General features: G+C 36.6%; 1 protein-coding gene across 8 annotated transcripts in view; it reads left to right on the top strand.

Annotated features, from left to right (window-relative positions):
• The window catches only part of LOC120777899, a 79,522-nt gene that overhangs the window by 54,032 nt on the left and 7,632 nt on the right, over positions 1-17,858 (top strand). For 7 of the 8 annotated variants that reach the window (XM_040109470.1, XM_040109474.1, XM_040109478.1 and 4 more), the window contains 2 exons: positions 13,944-14,355; positions 16,483-16,650. In XM_040109470.1, coding sequence (XP_039965404.1) covers positions 13,944-14,355; positions 16,483-16,650 — 580 coding nt within the window. The remainder of the gene's footprint in view (positions 1-13,943; positions 14,356-16,482; positions 16,651-17,858) is intronic. The other variant, XM_040109471.1, reaches the window with a different exon arrangement.

The raw sequence follows: 17,858 nt of genomic DNA, 5'->3' as shown, positions 1-17,858 counted from the left end.
AAAATGGTTCATATAAACCGAACTTCATCTCGGCTACTTCAAGTGAGAATAAACGACTCTTCGCTATTAAAATTTCCTTCAACAAATGCTATAGCCGTACTAGTGAAAATCTCTAGGAAATTACCCTCTAACTGTTGTGCATCGATTCCGCTATTCCCTTGGCAATGACTGCAAATAAAATTCGCTCGAAGACCTTGTTCCTCGGTGCTGCTATGTTAAATGTCCACATACCCCTCTAAGCTACAGCATGAATTTCGCTGACGTCCTTTTAACATTTTACTTCTTGCTTCTATTTAGTTGCCATAGTGCAAATATAAATAAACATACGCAGCCATAGACACATAGATAGTTTTGTTTTCCTAACAGTTGTACATTTCATTTAAAACTAAGCGAAATAGATATAGCGTTATGTATATATAAATGGCCAGGATGACGAGACTAGTTAAAATCTTAGTGAATGTCAGTCTGGCCCACTAAACTTAACTTAATCCACAACAACCCAATCGGAAGATGACCCCGCTCAATCGCCAGATAACGGTACTATTCAAAACTACTAAAAGAGATGGTATGAGAGGCCTTTATTGAAGCCGGGATCAAAACTGGGCGCTGGTCGTGGCACCGCTCACTTTTAGGTGAAATCACATAACTCGATACCTGCCCGACAATCTTATGTTATAGTGTGAAAATGGAGGAAACGTCACGTCTACTTTCCATATAACAGAATTTTAAATTCCGTTAGAAACCTTTACGTTCCAGTACTCAAATCAAGAATTAATTAATATAACAGAATAAAACTTTGCACGAATACTGCTTTTGAGGTGTGCCACCTTATGACTAAAAATTCCAAAATCCAATCGAGCCAAACCTGTTGAAGGTACTGAATATGTGGACCCAGTGCTTATAATTGACTTTTTACCTAAAATAGCGGTCAATGTGTCAGATTTATAATTGAAGTTCAGGGATAATTGTTTCCAGTCAATGATATATCTGTGTGTCTGGGTTGTTCCGGGTCAATACTTCCTTCAGCCCCCATATACCTAACATAAAGATTCTCAAATTTCCAGGCAGCTTTATACCGCATATATCGGCCAATATGTGAGTTATCTTAATAAAATTGAGAAAATGCCTTTTTCCTGTAACAGTGCATATTTGTGCTTAGAATGAATAAAATCGGATAAAAAGTCGCCTTAAACCCCATATACATAACTCACCAGCCATTTTCCTGAATGTACTTCCTTGGCTTTAACCCTTATAAGTTGCAAGAGTATGAAATGTTCAGTTATAGCCGAACGTAGCTCTTCCTTACTTATTTTATGCTCCTTTGAGTACGGTTTGTCTTCACGCCATAAATCGTGGCACACGTCGGCACATGCCTTTGTGTGGCAAGTGTCGTTCTTTGCACCAGCAAGACGGTCTAACTTCATTGCAATTGGCAATTCGTGCCAACATTAGTCGTGTGAATCGCTTAATGGCCACTGTACTTTGACTTTAAAAATTAAAATAACATAAATCAAATGTCAATGTTATATGGATCATATGTGCATTTGTACTATATACTATACATACCATACATACATACATATGTACATATGTGCATGTAAGCATGTGCAACGTTTATTGATACATTAGAAAATATCTTTGCCAACATTTTGTCTTTACTTGCTTTATTTGAAAGGGGAATCAATAAAATTACAGTAAAATCTAATCTAATCTAATCAAAAGTTAATCAAAATGTTCTGAAGTTAACTAATATTTTCAGTGTATTATGTATATAGAAATTTATATTTAGGTTGCACCTGTTTAAAATTCACAGACTATTTTCGTTCCAAGAAGCTTATCTCGTATTAATTTGTAATAGGTTTTTTTAAAGAAACAGTCGAGACACGTCGGTTTTTTTTTCTGTTTCAATAGTTCTTGCTCATTTTCTAACCCATATACATAGATAAGAGTTGTCCCTTTATTTGCAATAAATTCTTTTAATAACAACTATCAAGCGATTTAACTACTTGCTAGAAATATTGTTAAATGTCTCACTAGATAACAGATTTGTAGTCATCGGCACCGACACTTGGAATTCTTAGTCATCGTTCCGTAACTCGATCCCTGCTTCAACTTGGAATCTCATTAATACTGACTTCAAAATACTTTAGATATCAACAACTACGCTTCTCAAAGTGCATGAACCTAAGAACTATTTGATCTATTGAATGCAGACAATGGAATGTCGTTTCTGTGTTGATCATAACCCGACTTTGTTTATCATTTTCAATGCCTGTTAAAGGGCATTAACTGATAGCTTGATGGACTTGTTTATGTTAAAGAGCGGACTAAATTCGATGTTCGCACATAAAAGGCCTCAAAACAAGGAAATAACTGCAACGAATAGCAGATATTCTATCCGATCGACGAAGGCTTCAGGCTGCCATTTTCCGCTGAACTCTTGCACTTAAAACTGGAAGGGCGGCATAGCGGTAGATATTAAAAACCACAAATAACACAAACTAGCAAAACCATAGTGCTAAACAAAGAGCCACTGACTGGGGCAATAAATCAACTTGACGTCATCTCGCTGAGCGCCGTCGTGTCTTCTTGTTTTTATTTTCTATTGTTGGCGTTGTTGGTTCGTGTTTTATCTGACTTCAATTTCAATGTTAACCCAACTATTATAAAATCATATAAATGTACGTAATCTGACAAACTTGGTCGCTTATGTTCTTAAGTGAATGCAAAGACAAGACAAGAAAGAGAAGAGGAAACAACAGAATGTATAGCGGAGACAGGCCGGGAAGTATTTTCAAAGTGTAACTAAGAAATAGTATCAGCGCGTAACGTATACATATGTGTGTGTGTCTGTGCAACACTCACGTAAATGCAGCTGATAGAGAGCGCACGCACTGTAGGACAAAATAGTCGAAAATGAGAAAATTTGTGGTCAGTTGAGTAATAACACCGAGGCGAATGCTTCGAAACTCACAATAAGTTTAGAGGAACATTATTGAACGAGAGAATTTATGGGTTGGGTTCAAAGAATGAACAGAGGTTGACGTCTTCGTGAGGGCTATGTAATGAAGTAAATGTGTTTTCATTAATTGTTTGAAAATAAAGATTGGGGGGGTTACATGGAGGAAACTCGGATAAAAAACAGTCTTTTTCAACAATTTTTTTCTCATATAAAAAATGGAATTTTTTATTAGAATTTTTATTGTTACAAACATACACTATTAACAAAAAAATTCTGAAAATTTTGAGAAAAATCTTGCCAACCGACTTCAAAAACACAGTTTCGAGAAAAATTAGTTTAAAGACGGCGTACTTAGCCTAGCTTGCCTTGAGCGCACAAATTCTCAAGGCTATATCTCCGAAACTTTTACTAGGATCAACTTGACAATATTCTAGAGGGGTTGTAGAATTTATTAAGACAATAAAAAAAATCGATTTTTTGAAACCCGTAAACCCATGTAACCGCTCAAACTTTCTAAAGGCGATTTTAGGGCATTTATGCCGCCAATATGCCCACAGTGTAGCAATTTCTTCTAAAACCAATGCACAGAACTAACAACATTTAAGTGAACTGAAGCAATTGCTGCAACGAAAAATATTTATAGCAATAGAGCAAAGAGCGCCAATTCGCTCTCCGTGTGCTTTTGCACTTTTACTTTGATTGTATTTTCATTTGCTTTTGGCTTTTGGCCGCTGTCTTTGCCGTGGCCAGAAGCTGACGGCTCTTGGCTAGCTGCCGTTGTTGGCTTTTAGCCAGTGTTGACGCGCAATTGAAAGCGAATAAACGTACCGTTCTTCGTCGCGGTGTTTACTAAATTCGCCTTCTTTGATTATTGCTGAACTATGTATGTACATATGTCTGTGGCAAAGTGAAAAAATTCGGCAAATAGTTGTCTGCTAGTAATCAAAACGGCGAACGGCCTTTGAAATAATCCGAAAAATAATGTATTTATAGCGCAACAACAACGCGTTTGCATTTTTGTAACAAGAATAATTATATAAAAGTGTGATTTGTGTATATTTTATGCGCTGATTTATTATCGGAAAAGCTCAACACCTTCCGTCCAACAGAGTAAATGTGTAAAAATGTCAAAGTGTTTACTTGTTTTTGTTGGTAACCAGGAACGCTTCGTTGCCGGCAATGTCAGTGACTGCCTTTTACCACCGTTATGCTTGGTTTGCCGCGCTGCTGTCTTTTGTTGCGCCGTCCCGATGGATGTTTATGCAGAAGCGCCAGACTGGCTCTGAAACAAAGCCACATCGCTTTTGCCAAATAAAACCAAAAATTCACACACAACACAATATGACAATAAATAATACTGACATTTAGATACAAGCTAACCATATCCGTTTACATTTCGAAATAGTACATCACAAAGCAGCGGCCGCTTGACGCTTGCGCAAAAGTCATTGCCGAGTGAATTCTTTATAAGCTCTTTTTTTCATTAGGGACTTGCTTGAAATTCCATTGCGCTTAGTCAAGGTGCATGTGGTTGCTGTCGCTCCTTTTACTTCACTTTCGTACCAACGATTCTGTTTCATGGTCAATCTCTGCCTCTTCCACTCAGCGGTTTGGAAGTTAAAGGTCTAAGCTTCTATAATTGGATTTTTAATATTTTATATTACAAAATTAAACAGCGGTTACGAAATAAATAAACATAGTGGCGCTTTTCGATTGACATTATACTTTTCATTATGAAATTTAATATAATGCCTTTCTGCTCGGCAGCATCCGTCTGAGCTATTTATCGTAGCCCCAAACCAGAATTGAGCATCATAAATAAAACAGTTATTTGATAGTTTAATTTGTTCTTCAAGTCGCTTTATTTTAACAAATCTTAAAGTGCAGTATATCAGGCCTTCTCAAAAGCTCAGTTCTTCTATTTTCGTTCATAATCCATAATAATCTTCATAATCGTCACCATGGTTTCTTTTATATTGTTTTCCTTCACCTGTAAAATTTTTGAAAAGTGATGCTACGTTATTTTGCATTTTAAGTGACGATAAATAACATTTTACCATACTTTGCTTGCTCAATTTCAATCCAAACGTCAAACTAAAGAAAATCAATTGACGGAATAACTATTAAATAAATTTCTAAGCATTAGCCGAACCATTCCATAATAATTTTTTTGACTTGCTTCACTAAGTCTCATTCGTTTCCATGGCAACTCAGCTCTTTTCCAATAAATACTGTTCAGCAGGCATTTATCGATAACTGTCAATCTTTTATTGAAAACACAACAACTCATATAACCGTTATGTTTTCAGATTTCATAAATAACGGCCAATTTACATGCTCTACAAGGGTTTTATTTCTTTCGTCTTAGAAAACACTATTAAGCGCTAAGTAATAGTATTTAAAATTTCATAATCACCCTGCCTGAAAGTTAATGCCACTATTTTCCCGAAAGCTTCACATTAGTATGAAAACCCAACAGTGAAAGCGCTACACACTTTTTAACATTTTCGAAATTAGATTCCATGCTTTCGTGTTCGCTTCGGTGCCATGCTGATTTCTAAGCTGATTTCCATTTAAAGGTTTTTGATTTATTGATTGCTCTTTCCTCATACAAACCAAAGAAACTTACAAGACTCAACTACATGAGCAAGTCTTGCCGCTTATTGTCTAATGACTATCGTTGCTGCTGAGATGGGCTGGAGCATTAGCCGATCACTTTCAAAATCAATGCCTTTTATTAATACCATTTTTCGACGTAGCGGACATTAAGAACGCACCAACAGACAGCGTCCACACCGGTGGGCTCAACCATGACAATGAGCAATTTATGGTTTTCCGTCATTAATTATATCATCGGCGATGACTTCATACGCGGGTAATAATATGCTTACAACAGTTAAAAGTTAAAAGTAATTTGAAAGCAATAAACATATTGCTGTTGGCATCAATGTTGTCGGAAGATGACGGGCTTGCTGCTGGCTGTAATTTCTAACACGCATCAAATATGCGCTTGTAGAAACTTTGGTTAATTTTAGAGTGTCTTTCAATTCTAGTTTGAAATACAAGACAACTAAGCGCATTCATGTATCGCTCAGCGTTGCCATATACTTTATAATTGAAGTAATGGTGGTCGCTAAGAAAGTGTTTACCCACAAAGTGATAAGCAACTGATAATGAAAGCAAGCTTGGGTGTTCCGGAAAAGTTTGAATTGCTGTGAGAAAGAGGAAATGGCGCACCAATTAAAATCGCCGGCAGCTTCGCATAGATTTTTTAAACAAATTACAATTTGAACTATAAAAGGTCTCGATTGTGGCAATTTTCCCCAGTAGTAGTTTAGGTCGGTTGCCATTTGCGTTGATGAAGAAATTAGAGAGCGTCATCTTGGCGGCATATTCGCGTGTGTGTTAAGGTTGTGGTGTAACTTGGGACGCTGCCTGCGGACGCCTGCCACATTGTAATTCAACGCGAGGGCAGTGCCTATCAACTTGACTTTACATAAGCGATTATACACTAGTATTACATACATACATATGCGTGTGTATGTCTAAACTAACACTTTCCATTACTTTAGTCGCCTTACAAAAGCTGCGCAGATCTCAAATTACCGGAAAGCCAACAAAACAACACAGAAATACTCCTACATTGCTTTAATATGAAAATGAATATGAACACTTACCTTAATGCATTCACAGTTAATATACTCATATGCACAAATAACTTCAAACACTCTTGCGGCACGACTGACTAACCGTAATTAAGAGCGGAACTTATTCGGGGGAAACAACAAGCAATTTCTGCACAAACACCAACCTTCGATGCATTTAAAAAGTAAAAAATATAAAAATGTTAAAGAAATCTAAAATTACACTGTGAAATAAATTGAGTTTTCCGACAATTACAACAAAAGTAATTAAGGACAAAATATTAGTGTTGTAAACGCTCCGGACCCGTTCGTGATTGCAGTGCCTCATATATACACCAAAACGGATATATTTATATACATATGTATGCATATACATACATATGTACTAATATTCATTAGTATATAAACATTTCTATATACAAAGAGCGAGCAGCAAAATGAGAGATTGTGAGGGCTCTATGCTCTTAGAAATTGGCAGCTCAAATAATTGGTAAGAAATCGGAAATTTAAAAAACTACACTTTTTTGTTTTGCTAATTCCTTTTACTTAATATCATTCATTGCTGCTTAAATTTTTTTAAACGACATATCGTCACTTAAAATACAAAATAACGTATCATCAAAAAAAATCGAAAATCGCTAACTGATAAATAACCAATATATAACTACTTTATAACCCAAACTCAAATTTTGTTTCAAGTAGTAGTGAGTGTATGATAACCAATATATAATCATTTCATAACCGAAACTCAAATTTTGTTTCAAATAGTAGTCAGTGTATAATAACGAAAATAAACCATTTTATAACAAAACTCAAGCTTTGTTTCCAGTAGTAGTGAGTGTATGATAACCAATATATAATCATTTTGTAACCAAAACTAAGTTTTTTTCAATATGAGTGTATAATAACCAAAATATAACCATTTTATAACTGAAACTAAAATTTTGTTTCAATATGAGTGGTTTTATTATAAAGTCTTTTCTTGGCCTCTAAATTTATGAAAAGTGATGTTACGTTATTTTGCATTTTAAGTGACGATATATCTTCTAATATATATAGTAGACTAACGCATATACGATATATCTCCTAACATATAGTAGACTAATGCATTTATGATTTAAGTATATGTAACTTGGTGCGATTGAGGTCTAAGCTCAACTTGAATAATTTGAATATATGTAGGGCGGTCTACGAATATGTTTAACTGTTTTTTCAACACTCGACATTCGAAGATAAATTCCATTTATGAATGCTAGTCAACAAGTCCCACTAAATGAGATTTTTATAATTTGCTTTCGTTTGTCGAGAAGCTGCCGTTCTCAAGGTGAAGAACGAGACACTTGAGGAACTCAATTATGTTGTTTTCGCACCAATTACGCATGTATCAAAGGTTTCGCTCGTCGACTTCGACCCAGCTCTTATGCATTCGCAATGTGGTGGGGAAACAATAACATGGCGTACATGTGTACTCAGCTATTTACATATGCGATCATTTCCCCTTCCGTTGCGTCTTGATTGTAATGATGTTGCGAAATTATAAATTCTCATTATTCCTCTAGTTCCCTTTCTTTGAATTATTTTTTTGTGCTGAGCAGATCGTATGTATTTATGAGTGTACGAGGGAAGGGAAGGTTTGGTGCTGTGAAATTTCATTTGTCTTATGTACTATACATAGATATTATCTTTTGCGTCTGATTGTTTGTTGCCCGTCTTTTCGTCTATGAGAATCTAATTAATGTACCGCAGTTAGTTGGTCATTGACCAACCGCAAGCGCTGCGCATCAACTATTAGGGCTGACCAAACGACTTCCTGCTGAAAGTTCCATTAGAATATGTACTATATATTAGCTTTTTGCTTTTCAACTACTGGATTGGATTGGAGCTCGCTACATTCAGGTCTTTCATGAAATAGCGCGTCACTTCTTTGCTGAAAATATGACAGATCAAAAGAGAAATTTTCGAGAGATTGATCTGCAGTTTAGAAAAAATAATATTAAAACTGTCAAATAAATTATAAAGTAGTTATTGGCGTTATGTAGAGAGGTCATCCCAACTTGTTCTTTGTACATATAATTACTAAGGAAATTTAAGTCTAAACTTTAAAGTAAGACTCGGAAGGACTGGATTGCTTAGTGGCTCGCTTTGGCATCTAACTCGCTCGCATTTTCCTTAAAACGCCTAAGTATCGCATTGTGTTCGATTAATTTGCGCTATGATTGCTTTAAGCCACAAACAAGTCGTCTATGCGGCCTCAAAACATGATTTGTGCCACATACTCTCACAGTTGCTGCATTATTTTATGACTTTTATTGTCCGCAGAGGCAAGACTTGATTCGTGGGCTTTTGACAGCCGTTATGGCAGGAATGCTGTCTACCGGCTAACTCGCCGCCTTAATGTTGCTCGGCTGGCAAAGAACCAATTACGTGCCCCTTCGGCATGCAACATGATGCAAGCCGTCATCTGACATTTCGACGAATGTATTAAATGCAATTACGAAATAGCGCCACATCAAACAGCTTTCCTGGGGTTTCTTGCATTTTATGTTCGCCAAATCTTACTTAGTCGATGCCATAATACGGTTGTACATATGTATGTATGTATGTAGAGCGGAGCCATTGCGGTTTGTTGACAAATGACCATAAAAAATGCTAATAATGTGCTCTTTGCGAATAAATTACGAATCACTGACAGTTTCCGGCGCTCTGCTGTAATCTTTGTTTATAAATTTTTTAAATTTGAAGTTTTGAAATTTTTTAAAAATCACAAAAAATTCAAAAACAGTTTTTTAAACATATGGTTTATGGTCTGCTTGCCATCATGACCAAAACATTTCACTTTAATGACGATCTATGGGCTTTCTGGAGTTATATGAAGGTAAATAAGCTCTTATTTGTACTTATTTCATTTGGCCTGCGTTCTCAGCCATTAAAACTCACCAATAGGATTATATGGAACCAATACTATGATAAAAAAGTATTTAAACCCCAATAAAGCTTTCCAGAAACATTGTCTACTGGAAGGCTGACTCTTCCGTTCAAAGAATACTCATAACCGAGCTACAACAGCTGTTCGTGAGTGGGGATGCGGTAGGCATTAAAAGAGATTAATGTGCCTAATTGCCATTGACACCTTGACCAAGGCGACGATGAGATGACGCGTTACTGACGGCAGCAGCTGTAACAATGACGGTACCTGCTGGTGACGACTCTGACGCCGCGCTGAAGCTGACAGCAACAACATTGCCACTGGTGTTTCGCGGTTTGTCCAAGCGTTTCGTCGCATGTCAACGACACGGTTGGACGGATTAGTGTTTTCAGCGGCAGGTCGCGCGCCAGGCGTCGAAGACCTTGTTTTGCATCATTGGCGTTGAAAGAACGGCTTGGGAGCGCGTGAGTGTGGTAGTGTGTCGACGCTGTTGTGATTACTGTTGTCAGCAGCTGAAAGGTGTTAGCTTCGGCACGCATGCGCGTATTTGCTTAATTGTTTGTAACAAAATGCAGACCGTTGAGTGAAAGTAATCGAATCGCGTGCAACATGTGGCTCATTGACTTGTTGGTTGATTTGAAATGAAGTCGCAGAAAAGCAAGAGTTTCATAAATTTCATAAATATTAGTTACTTTCGATCTTTAAATAGTACCTAAATAGATTTTCATTTCAAACTATGCCAGCTGATATCGATAAAATATAAAACCCATGAGCTTATTTGTGGAAAGCAAGCTCAAATCTAATAATTTAAACATATTTTATCGTTTTAAGAAAATTTCGCTTTCTACAAACCCTACATAATGCTTTCATCTGTCTTTCCTAAAAGGCACGTTTCACGCTTCTTGCAGCTAGACAAACTTATTATATTCGCGGCAAATATTTTCTTCGATATTTCTTCCCTTACTTATTTCATTAAACAGTTAACATTCAACCGAAGTCGACTAATTTTCTTTTGTTTGCCTCAATTACCTTCTTTACTTTCTTAACGATGAGTCTTAGATATGCTATTTTTAAACATTTTTCTTAAAGCGTCGGTGATTTAAGTATTTCGTTTATATCTCTGTTATGAAAGAGTCACTGGGCAAGGGAATCAGTAGACCGAGTCGCTGGTGAGAACCGAAGAAGAAAGTCTTTGGTTTACTTTAGTTTTGGTGATTATCATAACAGCCTAGAACATACATACATATATACTTATATATATATACACTAGTGTATATACATATGTATAAGTATAAATAGAGCGTTTAACCATATAGAAAGTATTTTTCTTTCACTACCCAAACGAAGAAATCTGACGGTTATTATGTTTGAAGGAAAATGACATATAGTATATACATTTCGAGTTCCTTACTTTTTTAAAGAAAAAAACAAAGAAACTTCAAAGTTAATGGAAAATGTTTATTATCATTCTGAAGAATATTCTTTTGACATTTTGTTTTTGAAGATTATCTCTTTCTTGTTGATCGCGGCTACGTCTCAGATGGTCCATCCGTTGATTCCAATTTTCGAAGGCTCTTTCGAGCATTTCGACTGGTAACCTGCGAATGACATGTGTGACGTTTTGCTCTAAGACTTGAATCGAAGTGGGATTTTCCGCATAGACTTTAGACTTTACATATCTCCACAGGAAAAAGTCTAAGGGTGTGATATACATATGACGATCTTGGTTTCCAATCGACCGGCCCAAAACTTGAAATTATCTGCTTGCCGAAGTACGCTAGCCATAAATCCATTGATTGATTTGATAACGCTTACGTTCTTACCGGCATCAATTTTTAAGAAATATGGACTGATGATTCCACTGGTCCACAACCCACACCATACCAAACGGTTTTATTCTGGATGAAATGGCAGCACTTGAAACTCTTCAAGTTGTCCTTCGTCCCAAATTCGGCAATTTTGCTTGCTTATATACCCATTGAGCCTGAAATGGACCTCATCGCTGAACGAAATTTGGCTCGATAATGTCAGATCTTGTTGGAACTTTTCAAGAACTCATCGAGCGAAGCGATGTCGCTAAAAAAGTCGAGCGGCATCAAGTTGGCTTTTGTACGCTTTCAAACAAAGTTCTCGGCTGAGTTGCAACGAACGGCGCCGAATTATGTCATGTGCAATAGTTTATTTGTCATGTTTGTATGAATTTTTTTTGTAGAAATGCCAGCGCCAAATTGTGAAATGAATGACTGCATTGCTTAATGGTAAATCTGCTGAAGATTTCTTTGAGCAATTGTTGACTATCGGTAACAGTTGAGTACCTGTTGACGAATCGAGCGGATTGATTTCATTTCTCCGAAAATTTCAGTAACTTTTCCACTAACTAAGCAATTGAATATTTAAATTTCTTGGAAGAGCCTGGCTTGCCAACGCATAATTTACGCCTAATGGTTGGCACCGTAATAATAGTGCTTCGAAGCATAAACCAAACAAAACTAAGTAAATTGATGAACAATGTGATTTGCGTTACAATCCTCAAAAGAAGATTTAAAGGTGAGGGAGTTTTGATTCAGAGTATACCGATGATCCCAACCGATATGCCGTTTGAGATTAAAATACTTCAATTTTCGATTATGTCTTTCGTAATGGCCATTAAGAAATAACAAGGTCAATTTTTTAAAGTTTGTGGTTTGAATCTGGAATATCCATGCTTTCGCATGGTCATTTATATGTGGCATGTTCAAGGGATGGAAGGTCATCTGCGTTGTTTGTTCTTGCGCCTGATAATTAAACAGAAAATATCGTGCATCGGAAGGTACTTAACTGAAGAGTACGACCTCTGCACTAGAATACATGAATAAGAAAGAATCATTAAAATACTTAAATATTTTATTTGTATTTTTAAAAAATGACTTAACAAAATCCAAAACTTGTTTATTTGTTTCCTCTAAAGCACAACAGATTTCGCAAGGTCCTCTAGTCGAAAATACAGTTTCCACACGAAAGCCAATCAATATAAAAAATATGTTTTTTTAATTATTCAAGTAATAACTACGGTTTATTTTTATACTTCTAAGGAATGATTTAAATATGCAGCTCATGCAATGCCGTCAAAATGATTCATTTACGAGTTTATTAAAGCCAGCAGAAGAATATCCTGCACACACACAATGCAAGACTATATATGTACATATATACCTAAGTATAGCACACTGTCCTTGTTGGAAAATAATAGTTATGTGCCAGCATATGGACCACAACGACTTTACAAACTAAGTCTCTTTCATAAATTCAATTCTTAACGAAATTTTAATTTCAAAAAGGCAGAGAATACTCACTTTCATTTAGCTCTCGCATCTATTTGACACGTTCTTCTGTATTCTTTATTCAGTTGTGCATCGTATGTACGTAGGCTGGCACTCGATTTCCTACGGGGACGTTGTGCCAGAGCGCATGTGCGGATTGTGTCATACTACGTAAATAACAAAACTGAAAAGAGAAAAGGATTATGCACACAAAACGTTAGTCTCACATTTTTGCTTCGTTGTGGAGACAGCTATGCCACGCCGCTGGTAAAACTATTGGAAATCGGCAAATATTCAACAGACTTATATAGTAAACTTGATTAGGCGGATTCTACTCTGCAACACTCGCTAATATCAGTGCCTTCGTTTAACTCAAATGCTGTTGCAACATTTAAGGTGGAGTCATTGCTGTGGTTGTTGCGAATCGAAACGAAAATGTCCTCAACCCCAGAGAAAAAGCAGCAGCAGCAACAACAACAAAACACCCTGCCGCAGTCGCCAATTGGTGCACGTCGCGTTCGTACCGATTTGAAGACATCACAGAATATATTTCTGGCAACGGCGAGGCCGAGCATACCGCGCACATCGTCGCCCATCAATATTAAATCAGTCACATGTGGCAATATGCAGCCAGTGCAATCACCACAGCAGAGCACGCAACACACCCCCTCGCCGAGTGCGCAAATGTTGCATGGCATGCATAAATCACACCTGCCACATGCCACACATAAGCACAGGAGTTCAAGGCGAACGCCAACTGTTGCTGTTGCAGCAACTAAAACGATGACGACAACAGCAACAAAGTCAACGTCCACACTGAGCGGCGTGTGCAACTGTTGGTGCCACTGTGCCGCTGCAACGGTGCTTTCAACTAGCGCGCCGCATGCTAATGCCACATATCTGAGGTGCGCAGCGCAAACACTTTTCGTTGATTTTTGAAGTTGTTGTAGAATTCACAAATCTTCGCTGAACAATTGAAATTTGGAGTGTTGTATAGTTTTAGATTTAAGCTCTTGAGATTCGATCCATTATTTATTGTTTTAAGCTCTGTCGTGTGTTACAATGTTGAAAGTACTTATGTATGTGTCCCTCCTCTCTCTCTTTCTTTTCAGTGCTCATTTGCCCGCTCGCGCCACTCGTCTTCTAAATCGTTCGCGCCTGCAGCAACAACAGTACCCCTCCTCGATTGCCAGCGGTGTGACCACGAATGCGGCGACTAGTAGTTCGGTCTGCGGTGGCGGCGGCGACTCAGACAGCTCCAAATCAGCCCACAGTCTACGACGCAGCGCAGCCGCTTCTCGCGCCTCAAACGCTTCCACATCATCAACGAATGCGTCGCTGCCGCCGAGCACCCATTACCAGCATCAGAAACCATTTCAGCATCACTACTCACAACTGCATCGCGACTCGCACAGTTCTTCGGACGATCTAATGCTGTATGACAAATCTTTCCGAAATGCGATGATTCAGGATGTGTTGCAGTTCAAAAAACAGTTGCTGCGGCTTCGACGCATTCTACAGGACGTAAGTATGAGAGCAGTTCGAGACACTGATCCAATACTGGACAACTAAACACTAGAATACTCACTTAAAATAGTATTTATTGTGTACATAAGGTTAACACATATATTATAATACACTAAGCGAAATAGCCATATGGGGCGAACCATCTTCTTAATTTTTTATGTGAAATAGACATATAATGTTTTCTTGAGTTTAACAAGCATGAATCTACACTCGAACTAGCGGTAGTCTAAAATTCTTTCGTTTCTTGCTTAAAGTCCCATTACATTGGAGCATTGATTGAAGACTGAGTTTCTAAGAGTTATAAGAGACAACCCAACTTAACTAAACCTAAGATACACATTTCATCTTTAAAAGAAAGATAAAACGGTTAGAACGATTAGATGAAGTGAACATTCTCTTAAGGTTACAAAGAGAAGCATTCAGCAAATTTTGAGCGAAGATTCAAATTTAAAATATCAAAAGCGACTGGTTAAGCCAAAATTTATACCTCATCATTAAACAGCTCGACTCGAAATTTACAGATAATCATAAGCTCTGGGATGGTGAACTGCCATCCATAATTTTTAGCAATGAAAAAGATTCAATTTCTATGGAATCATCGGGTTATCAGAAGTATTTGAGAGATATTCTTCAACCACGACAAGTGCTCAACTCGCAAAATTTTTACGGAGGCTCTCTTATGACCTGGTCTGCTTTCAACTACCGTAGCAAGACACCAATATGTTTTATTTCTCATAATATGAAAATGTAGAAAGTTACGTAGAAACAGTGGATGAGTTTTTTTTTATATTTTGTCGAAGAACTTCACTGTGAGGGTTGGACTTTTCAAGAGGACAATTGAGGCAAAGGGAGTTTTTCACGTCGAAAAATAATGATGTGCTGGAGTAGCCTACGTTTAGTCCAGACCTTAATCCAATGAACCTCTGGAGCATTCTTAGCAAGCAAATTTACAAAGCTGGAGGCCAATTAGACACTCAATTGTAGTTTCAAAAGGCAAATCAAGAAGAATGGACAAAAATTCAGTGTCCATAAGTCACTCATATATTCGATGTTACGACGTCTAGTATCAGTCAGAATAAAAAGTGGAAAGCTGACAAGCTATTAAAAGTGGTTTCCTTGGCACTGAAGTTAATTAAATTTTTGTCCCATATATCTTATTCCTTCTACGGTCTTGAAAAAGTTAAAATTTCTAAAATAAAAAACTGAATTAAATTCTTAAAATTATTTGCAGTTTAAAAATATTTTATATTGATAATTTAAGGATAAAAAAAAACCATTTGTTTCGTGTCCCATATAGCTATTTCGCTCAGAGCATATATTTAGTTGTTGTGCATATAAATCACTACTCACTTTATTGTCATTAATATTTGTTTTGTCTTTTCTATTTGCATGTAACCTTATTTGGTTTTACCATGATCCTGGTTTTCATTTAATTTCGCACCGCATTTTACTTTAAAACTCCACATACCTACATACAAATGTACATACAAATACAAACTTAATACCAATGTATCAACAGGACGAAGAATATTTGATGAGGGTATGTCCAAGCTTTAGATATTTTTCTAGCTGCTAGAGGTGTTGGGCATATAGATCAGCCGAATATCGGCATAATTTTGGATACTTTATAATTTATTGTTCTAAATAAGTAAATAACGGTTTATTAGATAGCTGTAATATAAGACAATATTCAAGTGAACACAAATACTTTAATTCTTTTTTTTGAATTAGTGTTTATTTTTATATCCATAGACGAAGGCAAAGATCTTTCGAATCAGATTTTCTATTCATTAAAAAAATCACTTTGATTTTACTTTTATCTTGACGGAAATGTGCTTCAATTTCCACACAAAATTTTGCGAAATCATTAAAAGTCTGTCTGTAAGTGCATAGGTCTCATAGATAAACAGCAAACAGGAGAACAGAAAAGCGATTATGAATCGATTAAAAGGTTGACGACTTCGAGTTACAAGAGTTGCTTACTAGAGCACAGTTCCGTCTCACGTAAGGCAGACATGCTACATATGCATATAACGCAGCGCTGGTCGCTTCTAATTTTCACAAATATTTATGCATGTTAATACAACAACAACAATAATAACTAAACAACTAAATTCTTCGCAGACGGAGACTCTCAACCCATTCGATAACGACAATGGGCAACTCTTCGCCGCCTGCGGCTTGGACAGCAAACTACTGGATGACATGGACCTGGCCAGCCTGACCTCCTCGACCACAGATGACCCGATGTTGGAGTTAGCCGATCTACGAAGACAGGTGGTTTACCTTCAGGTATTTGCACGTTTTTATAAGTTTGCGTTGTTATCTTTTCATTTGTCCTGCCAATAAGAATAAACTATACTTTAAATTTAAGTTCTTCTCAAAACGTCTGTAAAGATTTCTCTTGAGAGACGGCAATACCTAAAAAGCGTACTTCCTTTCTACTTTATATGGCATTGCAAAACTGAAAATAAAAAATATAATTTTAAATTAAAATAAAATAAAAAGAAAATATGACAATCCTTTTAGAAAACCAACAGTTTCCAATTGAGTTCTTTAGGTCATGTATAAATTCCCGCGCTCTCGCATAGCCCATATAAAGAATTTCCAATACCTTAACCGCAATAATTACATTAAAACTAAGGTAATTTATACTTACTCACTTGCGACCAGTTGACTTTTCGACAAATTCAAATAAGTATTGTTCAGTTCCTTAAACTCTAAATTCTCTTTATTTGTAACATTTTGGATTTCATATTTGCATACAAACATCTCTATTTTGAATCACACCTTTTATATAATTATATACTATATAGTTGTAACTCCTTTTGATTACATAATATACAGCATGTAAATAAATGTACACCAGTATACAGTATGTAACAAAACGCACCGATTAAGCCCCGCCATGGTCCACATTCAAATATTCATGCATACAGTGTGTACACTGCGCGCCACTTGAATAGCACATGGGGGAACTATTTTGTTCTGAATATAAAGCTTGAATCTGAATTCTTTTATACTTTGGTTTAAATAAAATGAATTAAGATCCCTTCTTAAATATTCTGAGCGAGAATTTGAGTATTTACTCTGCTTTCCCTCTTTGTAGAGATAAAAAAATAAAGAAATTCCTCGAGTATCATGCATATCCCGACTAAACCAGTGGCGCAGAGCGTACGAACTGAGATTTTTTAATAGTGTATTGGCAGTAAAAATCAGGAATACCCTGCAGTGAAACATAAAAAGAATTAGAAATATATTTAACTACCACATAAATAATACATTTTTGGTCTTAACTATAAAATTCCTTAGTAATGATTTATTTTATTTTTCCAACTATTGGAAAATCTGAGGGTGAATGGATATTTTAATATTTGGAGAGTTGCGTCTGAGGTTTTCAACTAGTTCCCTTCACTGCAGGGTACTTACATACAAACATGATTAGGCATTGGAAATATTGCGCAAACAAGAAGCACAAGTTGAAATTGCTACCTATTTCA

Source organism: Bactrocera tryoni, chromosome 5 (genome assembly GCF_016617805.1).
Source record: "Bactrocera tryoni isolate S06 chromosome 5, CSIRO_BtryS06_freeze2, whole genome shotgun sequence".
Lineage (NCBI taxonomy): Eukaryota > Metazoa > Arthropoda > Insecta > Diptera > Tephritidae > Bactrocera > Bactrocera tryoni.
This window is presented reverse-complemented; position numbering and strand designations above follow the sequence as displayed.